The 17607-nt window shown below is 37.7% G+C and overlaps 1 protein-coding gene across 4 annotated transcripts in view; it reads right to left on the bottom strand.

Annotated features, from left to right (window-relative positions):
- Positions 1-698: 698 nt before the first annotated feature.
- Positions 699-17607, bottom strand: part of EEA1 (early endosome antigen 1) — a 63893-nt gene continuing 46984 nt past the window's right edge. For all 4 annotated transcript variants that reach the window (XM_088532901.1, XM_088532898.1, XM_088532899.1 and 1 more), the window contains 12 exons: positions 16853-16992; positions 16057-16387; positions 14441-14542; positions 13281-13475; positions 12629-12811; positions 7590-7775; positions 7008-7139; positions 5078-5263; positions 4380-4618; positions 2854-2974; positions 2444-2542; positions 699-1519 (listed from right to left, as the gene is read on the bottom strand). In XM_088532901.1, the coding sequence (XP_088389027.1) occupies positions 1397-1519; positions 2444-2542; positions 2854-2974; positions 4380-4618; positions 5078-5263; positions 7008-7139; positions 7590-7775; positions 12629-12811; positions 13281-13475; positions 14441-14542; positions 16057-16387; positions 16853-16992 (2037 nt within the window). In that variant the 3' untranslated portion in view covers positions 699-1396. The remainder of the gene's footprint in view (positions 1520-2443; positions 2543-2853; positions 2975-4379; positions 4619-5077; positions 5264-7007; positions 7140-7589; positions 7776-12628; positions 12812-13280; positions 13476-14440; positions 14543-16056; positions 16388-16852; positions 16993-17607) is intronic.

Below are 17607 nucleotides of genomic sequence, written 5' to 3'. Positions count from 1 at the left end.
TTTTGGAAGGGGAAAAAGTTAGAGACAGATAGGCAATGAAAAATGGGTGCATATAAATCAGGAAAAAAAAAGAGGTTTGGGTGAACTCTGTCAAAAAAGTCTGTTGCAAGAACAGAGAAAAAAATATGAACAAATGTCTAAAAACATATATTTACAGAGAGAGAGACCAGAGACCCCTCTTAATTGGAGCTGTTTGGCTTATAACTAAGCCAGCAGCAGGAGATTCACACTACTCCTCTGAGCAGACTAAATCACAGAACTAACATACCAGTTATAACCTGCTAAGAAAAGTTCAGCAACACAAGTTCAGATGCAGCAGCAGAAAAATCAGGTTTGTTAGGGGTAGTATGAATTCAACTTCTTCCAGCAAAAGATGGAGGAAGGGATGGAAGTAGAGATCAGAACAACTGCACCAGTCTCAGAATGTTTTAGCATGCTGGCTACCTAGCATGGAATTTCTACGTGTCTCAGAAAAATAAGGTCTTCCTTTGGCTTCCAGAGTATGGGCAATGGTTCAGATGGGGTACAGGATACTATAAATAAAGTTTCTTTGCTTTTTAAGATGTGTATATGAGGGTTTTTGGACTATTAAATTCCATTAATCAAATATGCAGAAGTGAAATCAATTAACATGGGAGAGCTTCATATAATATTCCTATAACGGCAGCTAAACTCTCAGCATTTGTTCACACCAATTCTCTCAAACACACAAAGAAACGATGCAGCACAGTATGTGCACAGATATTCCAACATCCAGGTGCTGTACTTGGGTAAGGACATAGGTGCTGGTACTGCAACGAGTTCTGCGCTCGCAGACCAAACTCTGAGTTGGAGGCGAGTCCTGCTGTTCACCCTCATTGTGGAGCTGAACTTTACAGAAATCCCAAGAACAAGAGAAAAAAAAGAAAACAAAAATCACAAGGGATTGTAAGGAACATCAGCTATGCAATCAGATGCAACAATTAGTTATGCCATTACAGCAACACTTGATACACAAAATCCTCACAGATTTTTGCATCTTCCTTTTTCTTTGAAGGAAAAAAGAATAAACTGCAATATCACATAAACGCTGTTTCTCTTGAACAAAAGAAAAGATAAAAAAATACATTGTTACTCCTCTGTTTAAACTTTATTTACAAATAACTGGGTATTTCTTTCTAGACATAGAAGCTCTTTCCAGGATAAATGGCAATAAGCTATGGATGATCTGAGCCCATGTCTCACAAAAAATACAATAGTTTTACTTGGTATCAATAAACATTTCAAAATATACTAAATTTTGCCAAGTGTTACAATCATTGTCCGAACTGAATAGTAGTCTGAGTGCGGAACGAAGTGCATCGACAGAAATTCTAAACTTTACTGTAACTTATCCTTGTTGCTCAAGGTAAGCCAGTTATCCTTGCAAGTCATTAAAGCAAGTATCACAGACCCGGACAGGCTTCTTGGAAGAGGGAGTTAAGGCATTCTTTGCTGAGCACTCAGCACAAAAGATATTTCCACATTTTCTACAGTGATGCTGTGAAAGAGAAAAAAAAATATACATGCTGAACATCAACTACACTGTAATGGGAACAGACCATTAATAGAGAACATTATCACATCAAGTCAACTCTCTTTCAAAAGTTAGTTCAAATTTTTAAATGTAAGTAAGAGTAACATAACCCTTTGGGCTTTTCCACGCACAGAAGGGCACAGAAAAAAACCCTTTCCTAAGGGCAAAGAAGTAAAATATTCAGGAGCACCTCACAGATTCAGGAGACTCTGTGCCACTTTCAGGAATGAGCTGGGTCGCTTGCGAACATCACTAGCTTAGGCACTTCTTAAAGCTGTCCTCTTGAACTTATTTTGGTCCCCTAAAACATAATCTTCCTATGGTTTATCAGCTGCTTCAAACTGGAAAGTACTCTTGAACCAGAGGAACCAACTGTTTTTGTTCAAAGGTTCCCGATGGACAGCGCTACAAAAGATGCAGGACAGGCTGAGCCACCTAAGCCTGAGCCAGGGAGCACTGCAAAAATGAACCTCATGAACACCCCTCATCTGCTTCACTGCCAGAGCAGTTGTTGGAGGGACGCAAACCTTCACTGACCACAGAGGTTTTTGCAAAGAATATGTGACTCCACACTAAAACCTAGCCAGCTGGTCTGTTCCCTGTCTAACTTGCATTTAGTAAGATTTAGTCACAGAGAACCAGACTACACTGATGCCTCATATACTCACATGCATCTGGTTTCAACAGATTTACATTTCTTTATAGCTGTATATTCACTCCAGACATAAACCTTATTTTTAATATTTAAAGCACTATAAAAAATTAGTGCTTTGAGATGCACTGAGTATCACAGCATTTTTAAATAACTTTTTAAAATTTGTATCTGAAGTAAAAGAGATTGAAAGCAACAGAAAAAAATCCCATAGAGACATAGTAAAATACACCTACCCTTCTCACTGTCACTGAAAAGCCTTTCCCACAGGCCATACAGTTCTGTACCTCATTGTCTTCTGCCCATTTCCTATTCAGAGCTTGGGTTTGCTTGATCTAAATACATATACACAGAAAAAAAAGGCAAAAATTTAAAACGCATGTTTAATTCATTAGCTTTCTTCTATTGCTTTGGACAAGCTACTCAAAACTGTATAAAAGGAGAAATTCACCCACATTACTGAGAGGTGCATTTGTTCAAGAAGAAAATCTTTCCAACTTTGAATCATGTTGCAGACAGCAACATGAACATAAGATCTCAATCACTCTTGAAAGATAACCCACCACTGATACAACACAAACTTGAAATTCTCATGAGTTCCGCACACACAGCATCAATAACTTACTGGCTTCAAATCAAACTCTACCTGTAACGATTGGTTTTCTCGGCCTAGCTCCTGCATTGCAGCCGTAGTGTTGTCCAGCTTCTTCTTCATTTCTACAAGTTTGGTTTGAAGCTTTTCAATTTCTCCCTCACTTTTTATACACCTGAGGATAGACAGTAAATATTTCAGAGCATATAAAGCAATCCACATTGCCTCCTTCAGGAAGGCTGTCGTAACAGAGAAAGAAATTCACTCTCAGAAAACTCACTAAAAATACCCTTGTTAGGAAAAGTTCCTGAATATCTCAGGAAAATACTCTGATGTAACAGTCAATTTGAGATTATCTGGAATTAGTCCCAAGTTTCTGAGAATTATTAATATCTGGTGTTACTTGCAAAACCAATCCATCAACAGCAGGCCCTGGTAAGCACCATTGCACAACAGGACAGAAAGCTGGTGAGGGAGAGGAGCAAGGAAGAAACCTTTTTACAAGGCCAGCCCCCACTCGCTGAAATTTGGTTAACTGGAAAAAGGCTAATTTCAAAAGGTATTCTTCTGTTATACTGTAAAAAGAAAAACAGCTAATAGATAAGTACAACATGACACACCAACATATTGCTGAAGAACAAGGATCTCAGATGAACTAATCTCAGCCTTACACAAAGTCTAGTGCTCAAAACCAATCAGAAGGCTTGACGGTAGAGAAAAAATATTCCATTCTACCTTCAAACATCTCAGGATACAAAAAAAAAAAAAATCAAGGATGTTTGCCTACCAGGTGTTTTTTTCCTACCCTCTCTCTGGTAACACTCACTACATTGCATTCGCGATGCTTAAAGAAAAGGAGTTCTACTTAAATGAATGTTCATAAATATAGTCCCGAGACAATTTAAAAATGACAGAAAGTAAGACTTTAGCTTTGCAAGAGGAAAAAGATACTTGACGTGAACCTTAAAAAGTCTGTCTAACCCAGTACATGTTCAACCTCCCAGCGCAGAGCAGTGGGCACACTTAGAAGTCCATAACTTCTTTACTATTAAAGTCACTAAACAGTTCCAGACTTCTGGAACAGACTAGTGCTTGTATTCCGATTCATTCAAGGCAGGGGAGTCTCTGAGCGACAGATAAGGGGAGTTTACTCAGGTAATGGCAGTCCCCTTCACCCCATTAGACCTAGTAAGGTGCACACAGTAGATGAGACGAGAAGCCACGGCCTACCCGCCTCAAAGCTCAGAGGTGTACCATGCATTTAGGAGGCTCCCAGGGATGGGCAAAACTCCCCGAGCACACAGGTACAGCTGTGGCTTTGGTGCTAAGTAAGGCCCTGCCTGACTTTGTGAGGACCTGACCAAGCCCACAAAGTGCAGATTGTTGAAACCGCAGTTTACTGGGCTCTGGCAGAGACACTTGAAGAAAGCTGCACCCTGGAAACCACAGCCCAGTTCTACGAACAGAAATGCATCTAAACAGAGCACGCACGCATAACCCTAAGTGAACTGAAAGACCGTTTCCAAGTGAGGCTAACCAGTTCCCAGCTACCCTTCCACGTCACCGTGGCCCCAGCCTACCTCTCCAGCAGCGCTCTTCTCTCATCCTGATTATTCTGGACCGTCGCTTCCAGGACAGCTATGTCCCCACGTAAATCATCCGTCTGCTTCTCCAGCTCGCTCACTCTCCGCTGACTGCTCTGCCACTCTTTCTTCATGGTAGCCAAGTTTTCATTCAGAGCTGTGACCTGCATGCTCAGCTTGGTCTCTTTTTCCTCATGTTTCCGGTTTTCTTCTTCTTTATCTTTTATCTCCGTGTTCTGAGAAAACAAGGAAATACTGAAAAACAACAACCTTCCGACTGTCAGAGGCCTTAGCTGTGCTGGGCAAAAACATTCTCTCTTCTTTATCGTCAATTCTGGCAGTTATTTAACTGGTATGTCTGCAAATTTCTTTAGACATTTTACAGCTAGTGACGATCCAGGAATACTTTAATAATGGAATATTTTTTTCTTAAAAATGAAAGATTCTTTCCCAATATACCACACTATAAACATCCATTTTAACTTACTAACCCTGCTATACATGACCATCATCCTCCTGAATTCCCCCTGTGCTATTTTATGTCTTACAAAAGATTTTTGAATGTATTTGATCTTCTCATCTAAAAATGAAAGCGATGTGAAACTAAAGTCAGCTCTTTGCTCCCTCTCTTCCCCTGAAAGAATACAGAGGCATATTTTTCAAAGGAACAGTCCTAAAAACTCTAAAATACTAACCAGTTTAGCTTCAATTTCAGCACATTCTTTCTTCAATTCTTCTTCTCTCTTTTTCAGATGATCTTTGATAGCTTGTTGGGCTTTTTTTTCCTGTTCTAGTGCTGAATTTATGTTATCTACTTTGCCCTGCAGTTCTAATTTCTGTTGAATCAATAATTGCTTTGCATCCTTGAGATTTGTCACCTCCTGTTAGGATACAGAGTTCAAAGTTAGAGTGGAATGTTAAGGGTTAGTAATTTACACCTATTGTTCATAAGCCTGTGTTATGAACAATAACTAATTTTTAAATAAACTTAATGTACTTTCCACTAAAGTAATGGAAGCTCTGTTAAATTGTTTTCTACATATCTTTCAAGCAGTCACACCATTTTCACTGTTTTTAAACATATTTCATACTCTCTCCACATGCAAAAATCAGATTAAAAGCATCATAGTGACAATATAAAAAACAAATACTGATTGAAAATCTCAACATGTTTATTTCTATTAGTCCTAAATGCATAAATATCTACTCTATGTTTTAAGCAAAGGATGATACTTTTGTTTTTAAATATTTGTTTTATTTATTTCTCTGCAATAAAAATAAGAAGCCCTAAATGGAATTATTCCAGCTAAGGAAAATGATTCTTACAAAATTTAAAATTTGATTGCCAAGCACGCAGGTACCAATCAACCAGTAAGAGCTGCCAGATTTTCCACAAATCAGAACTGCCAGCAGAAATGTAAAACAAGTCAAAAGCAGAGACTCTGTTAGGAGATTGGAAATAAAGAGTATAGGCCTGTAGAGATGATCTGTATTTTAGCCCAACTGCTTGTATAGACATCAAGAGATGAATATTAAGCTGCCATGAATGTGCACACACTTAATATACATCTTTGTAAATTGTTTCTTTTTTTTTTTTTTTTTTTTTTAGGAGAGAAATGTCAGGAAGTGATGAAAATTATAATTAGCTTTCCCTAAATCCAAGAAAAGAAAGACTGGGCAAAAATTGCTTGACAGAAAAAAAGTACTGACTTCTCTCTCCGAAAATAAGAGATCATTTTTTAAATACTGGAAAACAAAAGAACATCAGAAACTCATAAAATATTGTGTTACTTCCTTTTCTTTATTAGCACATAAGCTTAGAAGACAGGGACTGTACCTTCACTTATACTTGTGCAGCAACTTACACACTGCACTTAACAGATGCAAATATAATTACTAATACTATAGTATGGAAGAGACAACAACAGTCTTTTAGGACTGTTGTTTTCCACAGAGAGTAAAAAGGGAAATATGTAGAATGTAAAAAAGAAATTGTTCTACAGAAGACTAAAAATGACTTAATTAAAACCACCAAATTTCTCCTCTTCAGAGAGCTCATTTGATCATTATGGTTTTGGAAGAGTTCTGGGGTTTTGTTTTGTTTTTAATGAAATTCCTAGTATAACATTTTTTTCCCCAAGAGTGATTTTTTGTACACTTTAGAAACCATAGCTCATCAAGGGAATTTCAGTTCCAGCACACACAGTTGAGAAGTACCACATGTGCCTACAGTATCTAAGAAACTTCAGACTTCATAAGTGTCATAACTTCATGACACTTTTAGACATCTTTTCTGCACTGCAGAATGGCAATCAAGGGTATTCACAGTGAATCTACAATAAAACAGAGGGAAAAAACAGGACATACAGTGCACCCCTGAAGTTAAAACAAGTTATGTGGTCCACTTGCCCAAGAAAACTGGGCACCAGTGCTCCAGGATTATCACTAATCAAGTCAGCATTGCTCAGGAACCACAATGAAATCTGTGCTTTGGTTCCCTTACCTGTAATATTGATATTTACAGCAACCATCTTTGCAAAGCAAATCCAGATTACATCTACTGAGTAGGTACATATTTCTTATCAGACAACCAACCACCTGAAGATTCAGTTTGTCTCAATATACCTTCTCAAATTCTTGCTTGCAGGTTCTAAGCTCTTCACTCAGCTTGGTACTTTCTTTTTCAAGTCTACTCCTTATTTCCTGGAGCTCTGTTGTTTTACATTTTTCATTAGCCAAGTCTTTCTCTTTCAAAATCTTGAAGGGAAATCAGAAAACATATGAGGAAAAAAAAAAAAAAAAGCCATGCAGCACCAAAAATCCATGATTAAAAGTTCCAAGCAAGCAGACAACTGCCTTATATCACAATTCACAATTAATAGTGCAGACAACTGACAACACATTTACACATTAAAGTTTAAAACTCATAAAGCTTTTTCCCTATTTCTAGTGTTTCAGAACAAATTAACAAACTAATAGACAAATTAACAAATCAGACAAACTAATAGACTAATTACCAAAATAACAGACTAATTTAAACCTAATTCACTTCAACTATCTCTTAAAGTCTTTTGCAACAGAAACACTGCCTTTCCCTCAGGTATTCACAACATTAGTGCTGTATGTCAAAATCACTTGTTAAAGATGTACCAGGGGTTAACTACAAGAGGTGCAGGTGTGGGTGAAGATTTCAAAAGACACGTTTACCTTGTCATTCTGAAGATCCTGTAACATTTTGGTCTTCTCACCCAGCTGCTGCTCCTTCTTTGATAAATCCTGTTCTAGCATAGACTTCACTTTCTTAAGTTCCTGGATCTGCTGGTTACTGCTAGCAATTCGATTTCTGTTTGAAACTAATTCTTCCTGAGCCAGAGCAAGTTTTTCTTCTGTAGACTAATCATAAAGACAACTCTGCAAATAATCTGTCAGCAGAAGAGCTTCAAGCACTCTATAGCCATTTAAATATTTTCTATGTATCCACAGAGAAAAACATTATCTAATATGTAAAACAGCCTCAAGTTTTGTCAGTCAAATCAGAGAAATGTCTAGTTTAAAAAGACCTCCCCAGTAACAACACCAAGATCAATAGTTTAATGTACATTATCCAGTTTTGCCTCCCTTCACAGACAAAATATATAGATATACACAAGAGCAGAGCAAGGAGAGAAAGCAAGCAAGCTGTCTAAGGAAAAGAGAATAGATAAGTATAATATATATCTAATATATAAATATACACTTATATATATATATATATAAAATATATATAACATATATAAAAGTATATTTTATTTTCTGGGCAAATCAACTGTGTTATAGTTCCAGAGAATGAAGCAGTGAAGCTAGAGCATGAAGATTTCAGAAGTCACTCAGTGACATTTTATTTATCAGTTACTTAATGGAGGAAGAACTAGGACAATCATGGAATTTTTGAAAATCCTAAAGTAAATTATACAACCTAAGAAATGTACTATGCGGACAAAAGGTTTCACAATCTCATCTCATTTTAAATACACTGTTTAAACTTTCATTCAAAATCCTCTATATACTATTTTAATTGACATCTAATGTCACCATTACTTAGAATATGGAAGTACCTCTGCACAACAGACAGGAAACCCCAGGTAATAACATGAAGCTTGCACCCACAACTCTTTTCTATTTACTTAGAGTCAAACTTTGTGATTCTCTTTAATTTATATAGTTCTGGAAGTTCGTTTGTTTATTTTTAAGCCTACAGCAAGCGCTATTCTACTTAGAAGCATCTTCTTTCAAAAGCATGAAAGAGAGGGGAAAATGCCAACCTCACCCTCCAGCCCTCCACAATCTTGAATTTTTATGGCAATATTTCATGCTAGAATACAGAATTCAAGTCTTATTAGTGAGAAAATAGTAGTGCACTAAAGATATCCTGATGGTGCATTGTTAAAGTTTTTTTTTTTTTTTTTTTTTTAAAGACAAACTAATGCCTTCTCTGAAAACTGTCACTCCTCTCATTTTCTGAGTGTAATTCTGAAATTCTTAAAAGCAACATAGAAGGTGCTTTGCTGTTCCAAGCTTGAAACAGCATGAAATAGGGTGGATTTTCCAGAAAACAAAATGAAGAAACCCTCTCCAACACGCTATGGGCAGCGCAGTACCGTTATTTTCTTAGCAATGAGAAGGACTGAGAAGAGCAACATCACCATAAGCTATCTTCACGGGAAGCCCCAGCTTTGCAGTTTTAGAAAGGTGGCTGATGAAGAAACAGCCTTCATTCAAATAAGATTCATGCAGAAACAATGTAGTTACATCAAGTTTATTAGCACAGGATGATAAAAACTTATCTGTGAAGTGGACAGTGGGACTCAAGCTAAAAACTTTAGCTACAGGATATTCCATCACCCTCCCCAAAGTGTCTTCACTGAACTTTATGGCTAATGTGCCTATGCTCAGACTTAATGCAACACATTCATAGAAGGACAGTCAAATACATATCATATTATGCACAAATATAATAAACATTCAATAGTTTACAATATATGGAATTTGAAATTTTTGTGATATGGTTAATAATGCTGCTTCCTACCTTAATTGGGAAACAATTCAATACAATTTAAAGTGGCAAATCCACCTTTTATTTCTTTCTGCTTAGCCCAAAGGTGAATGAGCAAAACTCCTGTAGCTAAACATTCAAGTTATTCTTGTTGCTAGCTGTCTCCAGAGTGATTTGTCTAGACTACTAAGAATTCTTACCCTGACATAAAATCACCTGTCTTAACATCTGATGCCATTTATTTGGCTTAATTATTAATAGAGTTTTACTATTGTTCCCAGAACATGATAGGTGTTTGCCCACTGAGATACACCTAGTCATCACATTGGTCTTTAAGATGACAGACAAGCAGGATGTAAGGAAAATAAAACAAAAATGGCCTATCTACAGTTGCTTTTGTATATGAGAACAGATATTAGTTTGACTGGTACAGCACTAAAAAAAATAACTCCAATCAGATTAAATACAGCTTGGACTGCTGCAGCATAAACAACAGGCACCAACAGTAGGACTAACTAGGTGCTAATATGTGGATTTATTCCACCCATCTGGGATGCATAAATGAGTATTTTAGCCTGCTTGCCCCACCAAGTCCACAAGGAGAGACATGAAAGTACTCAGAGACAGTACCCTGACTGCCCTCCCTTCAAGGACTAGACTGCGGGGAATCTAAGCTCCTGGGTAAAGAGGCCTGAGGTTTGGAAGCACGACCATCCTCCCAGAAGGTCCACTGAGGATGCGAAGCCAATGTCAGAGCAGGGAAATATTACACAGAATCACAGAACCACAAAACGGTTGAGGTTGGAAGGGAGCTCTAGAGAGATCCCTTCCAAGCAGACTCCACAACCTCTCTGGGCAGCCTGTTCCAGGGCTCTGGAACCCTCACAGTAAAGAAGTTCTTCCTCATATGCGGAACAAACTTTCAATTTGTACCCATTCTTTAGAGAACACAGAGCAAGCTAGACTGACTATAAAGACAACAAATGCAAAGGAGAGCAGCATGCCCATGAAGTACATATGCACTCACTCAAAATCAAGGGAAAAAGTAACAGTTCTGTATTTTTGTCAACACTTTTATACAAAAGGGGACTTCTCACAAATCAACTAATCCCAAGACTCCACATTTTACAAGCACTAAAATCCTTCCTAACTACTGCTCCAAGGCCAGCTCTTGCGGAAGGCTGTATCTCCACCGTAGCATTAGTGACATTTTAATCACACGTCCATCTCGTCTCCCATGGCCTGAGCAGGTCAGACCGCCAACCTGCCTAGCAGAGATCTTCCAACCACGGGCCAGCAGATGGTGCTGTCAGTACAGCCCGACTCGCGCTACCCGGTCCCAAAACGGTACCTACCACCCCATTCACACCACCCGTACGCTCACAGATGTTGATAATCTCTCCCCATGCCTGAAAACTGACCTAATACCACGGTGCTACACTGTGTGAGAATATGTTTATGTTTTCCCTTGTAGTTTGTATTCTTAAAGAAAACCTAGCATTGATAACATCTCACATTATTGTCTAGCCAGGCCTGTCCTGGGCAGCACTCGGCTTGACACCACACAGCCTCCATGTGGCTTTGTAGGGACCTCACACTTATACTGAATATCCTGACAACAGAAGACAACCAAGATCATGTACAGGTTTCAGAAACTTCTGCTACTGCCTACTAACACCATTAAGGCCAACCTGAATTTCCTTACGTGCCCACCCACCAGGTTTCGTTCCAAACTTGATCCAGAATTTGTAGCTTTGGCTCAAATCTACCTGTACTTGCTAAGTCCCCAAAGATTTCACTTATATGAAATTTATATCAAAAAGTCCAATTACTGAGCAAATCTAATGCTTTTACAGGTTATTCTATTACCAAGTGTTGATCTAAGTGCACTAAGGGAAATAAACTCACAAAAGAGGTTAGTATGTTTTAGTAGCAAACTGTAAGAAAGTATTTTTAAATCCCCTTTGCTTATTAAGCATGCCAAGGGTCTGCCTGTCTGCTGCACAGGGATTCAGCTGCAAATAAAGTTTTTGTTACCTGCCACATTTTGCTGCAAGCTCTCTGAGCCTATAAAGGAGGAGTTTTATTAATAAAGCTCCCATCCTATGACTATATGTAAAGGAGCTATTCCTCTTTGGTGTAAAATAACCCCAAATCTGGAGTTTGGCCAGGACTCCACAGTTCAGAAGGATCTATCTGAAAGGGCTGCAAAACCTGTAATGATTTCAAGGGGGAGACTGAAATGCCTACACTAGGACAGGTGAAAGTGAGCTATTAAATGTAAGCAGTCACCAAAGGCTCCCTTTGGAGTTAACAAAAGGAAAAGAAGCCAACATCTCAAACAGATTAGATGACCCGTCCTCTGGAAGTATCTGTTTCTCTCCACAAACTTCAGAAGAGTCTAAAGAAATGGGGTCAGATAGGCATGGACAAAGCTGCAGTAGGATTCACCTAAGTGAAAAGAGTCAAAACTGCCCATCTTGCGAGGCTTGCCTCTCTGCAGAGCTGTATGTCCTGGGAGTAAGTGGAGCATCGGGTCAGGCAGGTAATTGAAAGAGGACAAAAAGCCTTTAATTGACTGACTCCACTCCCAGCAATACCTAGACTTTTGAAGGCACTGCATCCTAACACCAAATCAGATAAGTTCTGCTTATAAATGGCAAAAACTCCAAAGACTGCATTCAGACAGTCTGTATTCCAGCCATGTTCCTAAACCAACTGTTTCTATTAGCCTGGCATCTCTGATGTTCTAGAAAGTCAGAAAGAAGAAGAGACAGAGATGGGAAGAAACTGACGGTCAAAATTCTAGTTAAATCATCTAGAAGAAAGTGATTACTCACAGGCTGGCAGACACCTTGCCCTAATTAACTATGCTATTTCAATGGGTTGAGAGCTAAGGAACATAGCAAGAAAAGGTAACAATAAAAATTGCACTTTTAAAAGAATATGAAAATAAATCAGCTTTCATTTTGCTCCCACAGTTGGATCACCGATAAATAAGTGGAAGGGTAGCTTAGGTACACTGATAAATACAATTGTCATTTCAATTCATTTCAGTGTGTCCTTTGTCCTAGGGGAAGGGATGGGACAACACAAAATTCTATATATAGCAGAAGAGCTTCTTCTTCATACAGTGCTTGCACTGTTTCTTTGTCTTCAAAATGGATATAAACAGATCCATTAAGTTACATATGACATTAAAATGATTAAGTACCTTAAGGTCTTGTCTGGTTGCCAGCAGCTCAGACTCTTTCCCATAAAGGTCCAGCTGAAGTTTTTCCATGTTTTCCTGATGTTTTTCATGGGTCTTCTGTAAGTCTGCTAGTTTTCCTTTCTCTGCTTTAAGCTCCTGTGCTGACAATATTGTCTGCTGCTGCAGTTTATTCTCCAGTTCTGCCTGATGGCAGAGGAAGCATCAGTTAAAATTACAGAGAGTAAAGTAAGCAGAGTCATTTCAGTAAACTGCATTTCTACTAAAAAATGAAATGAGAAGTGAGTTTTGCCACATATTGAAATAGCAAGTAGGTAATCTGATCTTTTACAAATTTTATTATAATAGTTGGTAACTTATTTAACAGCAAATAATTTAATTCATGTCAAAAGATTAACTGAAACACATCAAAAATCTAAATAATGTTTCAAGCCTCGCATTTTCTATAAACTGAGTACAGTTACATTATTATTGTTGCTGTTGTTTTTCAACCTTTAGCATCATCTTAAAACCTTTATTCCACATCCTGACATTATTATTTCCCCTCAAAAGCAACAGTAAACAGCTATTTATGCTACAGATATTGACAGAAAAGCAGAAGCTTTAATGAGAGAAAATCACAGTAATTTTCTTAAAGAAGGAAAGCCTGATTTACCTTTTCTAAAAGGGCAGTTTTTAAATCAGCTTGCAGTGTTTCACTGTGCCTTTTCTTCTGTTCAAAGGACTCCTTCAGTTCTCTCAGCTTTCCCTGGAGATGCTGCTCATTTTTTTCTTTCTCTTTTAGAAGACCCTGAACTTCCAGTACTTGCGCCCGTGCTGAATCAAGTTCTATTGACAACTGCTTAGAAATCTATATTCAAAAGTATTAAATAACTGCATATAATTTTAACTTAAGTCATATTTGTATACTCTTGTAGTACATGAAACTACATATTGAACTGCATGGACTTACAGAGTGCAAAAAGCAAGCAGACAAATTCACAGGGAAAAAAATACAACAACAACAAAAAAAACACAAAACAAGTGAGTGAGGAGTGAAGTGCCCCAGCTCTGGCCATTAGATTTAGCTTTTTATTAGCTCCTACAGCACATTTCCACATGAAGATCATCCCTTATCCCCCATCTCCTGTCCTTACTGCAACTATCTATCATCTATCAAACAATGTGTACTGCACGTATCTTTTCCTGCTTCCTTTGGTGAAAAGGTGACGGTTTAGGTAAAGAAAATCATAAAGTGGATTTGGCCCTCAGGTTACCAGCTGGACCACATGATTTTGCTGACTGAAAGTTCGATCTTTAGGACAGAAGTTCATTTTGCCCACAATTGTAAGAAGAGAAGTTTGCAAAAACAACAAGGTCGTCTGCAGCTCTCTGGTCAATCACACAGAGATCACACTGATTAGATGGCAGAGCGATGCCTGAGCCTGAAACAGGTCTAAGGATATGAGGAAATGCCTACTATGTCCAACATCTAAGGAAATATCAACTTCTATTTCTCAAAGACCAAAGTATAAAACAAAATGATGACATGATAATGCAAAAATAACTATTTTACTAATGACAAAAGAACTGAGAAGTAGAATAGTATGCAGAGCACAGAAAGGCAGATATAAAATCTGGATTTTTAAATACCATATTAAAAAAGGTGAGAATCTTTAGTATTGACACATTTCAGTCGCCCAAGTGGGTTATAATTTGAGAACAGAACTACTTTCACCCTCATCAATCCCAGCATGTAAGACTAAAAATGAAATCTTTTAAAAAATATTTATCATTATTGGTTTCTAGATTTAGCCATGAAGACAGACAGCTTACCCCTTCCTTTTTTTCCAGTGAGTTTTTCAGTTCATTCCTTTCTTTAGCTACAGACTCCGTTTGTACCTGGAGCTGATGTTTTACTTCTTGGCAGGATTTTTCCTGAAGAACAAATGATATAAGCAAATATTTCTGCGAGCTTCTAAGACCAGGTATTTTCACAGGAGCTATAAAGCCTTGAAAAAGACCACATTTATTTTTTAGCAAAATTGAGTTTCTGCCATATTTTCAACCAAAAAAATTCCCAAAAGTTTAGCAGTGGGAAGTAGAAAGCCTCACTAACGAAGCCCCAGTTCTGAAAGGCATCGAGGCATAGCTGGTACCCTCTACTTAACCAATGTAACCAGGTACTAAAGTGTTCCTCTGATTAGGAACAATGTCCCCATTTGAAGCTGCTTGTGGCAGCCCTTCTTCTCAGGGGAAGCAATCTGCTCAGTCTTCTCCTCCGCATCCCAAATTTCTTGAAATTCTAAAACTCACGAGCAAATACATTTGCAGGACTTGAATGCAAGTCCAACAGCATTTTCAGCCCAAATCCCACACACTTCAGTCAATGGTGAGCCTCTAACAGACTACAGAATTAGAAGCAGAATCTGGACTCTTATCTTCAAGTCTAAATTGGGGAGAATATCCTTCAAGTTTTTAGGAGAAGCATAAATATTTGAACAGCACTAACTAACTAAAGCAAACAAAAAGTCTTATCTTAAAAGGGTGAAGGAGTAAAGGAAAAATAATATTTTTAACCAGGAACACTTTTTTTTTCTTTTAGAGCAGAATAAAAGAGCTATGCATGAGTTCTGGGAAACAGTCAGACAGGATGAGAATGAGAATTATACCCTGACATTGTCTGACAAAGAGGTATAAGAAAATGTTTATAGGAGATTTATAAAATGGAACTCACATTACTTCCATAGCAGAAGAGGAAGGAAAAAAAAAGGGGGTTATTTTATTTTATTTAAACGTCGTATGAGTTTGTTCTTCTTACTGTAACAGATGGCTCTAGTCAAGCATTCATTGCTATACTGCCACTGTGAGACCTCTCTGAAACTCAAGCAATTCTGTTTAAAATACTTTAAGCCAGTCATCTCCCCAAAGGAGAAATACTGTTATGCTAACTGCAGTAAGCAGTCTTCCATTATGTCTAGACAAGTGCACAAGAACATTGTACATAAATGATTCTAGCAAGGAAACTACTAAGGTCACAGAAAAACACCGCTTCCTTCAACATGGTGGCACTTCAATATGTTTTATGACTATATTTTGTTTTGCTTTACAAGGGTGATGTATTTTTAAAAGGGGACATTTCCCGTCAAACTGTTTCACTTCTCATCACTCTCTGGTTTTCTTTACCATACTAAAGGTATTCAGCGGAGAAAAGGAGATGCCATTGTCAGGTATAAACTGTTTGCTACTAAAAACATCCAGACAAAAATTGCAGTTAGAATGCCTGTATGAACAACAAAAGAAACACACAGATTGTTTTTCCTTAAGGCAACTAATTTCCATGCAAGTGTCATCATATGTACTGTGCTAGGAGTTTCCAGACAGAAAGTCAATCATCTTACCAGAGAGTAAATATCCTAAACATTTTGTTTAATGAAAAAGAAATAACTAACCATTTCTGACACAGCTGTTTTTCCCTTCTGTATTTCTTTTTCTAATTCTTCCTTTCTTTTTCTAAAGGATTCGGAACTTTTTGAAAGCTTTTCTTTGGTAACCGTAAGGTCCTTTAATAGAGTTTCCTTCTCTAATTTCATTTGTTGGAGCTCTGATGTTGCTGCTTGCATTTTACAATCCAATTCCTTGAGCTGTTTACTCGTATCTTGATTTGATTTCTCAAGATCTTGTTTGAGGCTGGTCTTCTCCTCCTCCTGCTTGGAAATTTGCTTTTTTGCTTGTTCAAGGGCCTCACATTTCTTCTGTAACTCCATTTTAGTATTAGACACACTAGAAATACAAAGTAAAACAGAGGAAAACAAAGTATATATATATTTTCTTCATAGGTTCTTTTCTTTGATTAAATACCTTTATTATTTAACATATTAACTGCACAAAAGAACATCTTAAGATTTTATCTCTCCAATGAACACGTACAATTTTGGGAAGCATTGATCTTTCTCAAATATTATGAACAGAAACTACCCCTTTGCTAAAAACTGAAGAGGAGTGGATTAAATCCCAGGAGTAAGTGATGCGTGTGAGAGGATGGGACAAATGTACCTATGTGACAAATCAAGTGCAAGAAAACAGATAGAATATAACTCAGTTCCCCTAAGATATGAAGGCATGACTTCTATCTATAGTTTTAAGACATAGTAAGGGTGAAGAACATTTCAGTTCTACTCCAAACATTCTAGTTTAGTTTTAAGAATGACTTTTTCTGAAAAATACTATCAGACAGGAAATGCATACACTTCTCGTTCCGCTTCAAGTTGTTTACTGAGCTCTGCTGTTCGGAGGCCTAGTTCTGTAGCCTGCTGTCGCTGCTGCTGTAACTCCTGGAGAGCTTGTTCTTTGCTTGCTTTAGCATCAAAAATGTCAGCTTCAAGTTTCTGAGAAAGGAAAATAAAAATCCAGAGCTATAACAACACAAACAACATTACAAAATCAATAAAAACAAAAGCCGCCCAGTCTATGAGGAGAAGCATTTATTTATAAGGCTGTGGAGGAAATCTTTGCTGTGGAAAGACGTAACAGTTTTGAAACATGTAGATCTATTTCAGTAAGTTTGCTATTTGCTCTTCGTTATTTAGTTTCTGCAGTTCTAGAAGTGAACTATTTTGGGATGGGATAAGCCCAAAGAATGGTGATGGCACTAAGTTTTTTACACAGAATAGCATTTCTGTTGACAGCACCTCTGACTGGTTTTCCAGTTCAGCTCCCAGTGACCCCACAAAAGTCTTGGGCAGGAAAACAGTGCAATGCTCCTAAGCACTCATGTTTTCTAACTTACTTACAAAACTCTCACAGAAAGCTGAAAATAATAAAAACGGGAATGAGGAGTGAACAGGAAATAACACTGGGAAATAAGAAAGAGATGAAAGCACAAAATAAATGCTAATAAGGCAAATATACAACTGCTTTATCTTTAATGGTGTTGGATTGGTTGGTGTTGGACCATTTTTGAATTGTCCTTCATATGGGAAAAAAAATTCATGTGGTTTTAC

Source organism: Tinamus guttatus, unplaced genomic scaffold (genome assembly GCF_059628265.1).
Source record: "Tinamus guttatus ecotype Peru unplaced genomic scaffold, ASM5962826v1 Tinamus_guttatus_pri_ptg000472l, whole genome shotgun sequence".
Classification (NCBI taxonomy): Eukaryota; Metazoa; Chordata; class Aves; order Tinamiformes; family Tinamidae; genus Tinamus; species Tinamus guttatus.
Note: the sequence above shows the minus strand (reverse complement) of the source record. Positions and strands in the feature narration are given on the sequence as shown.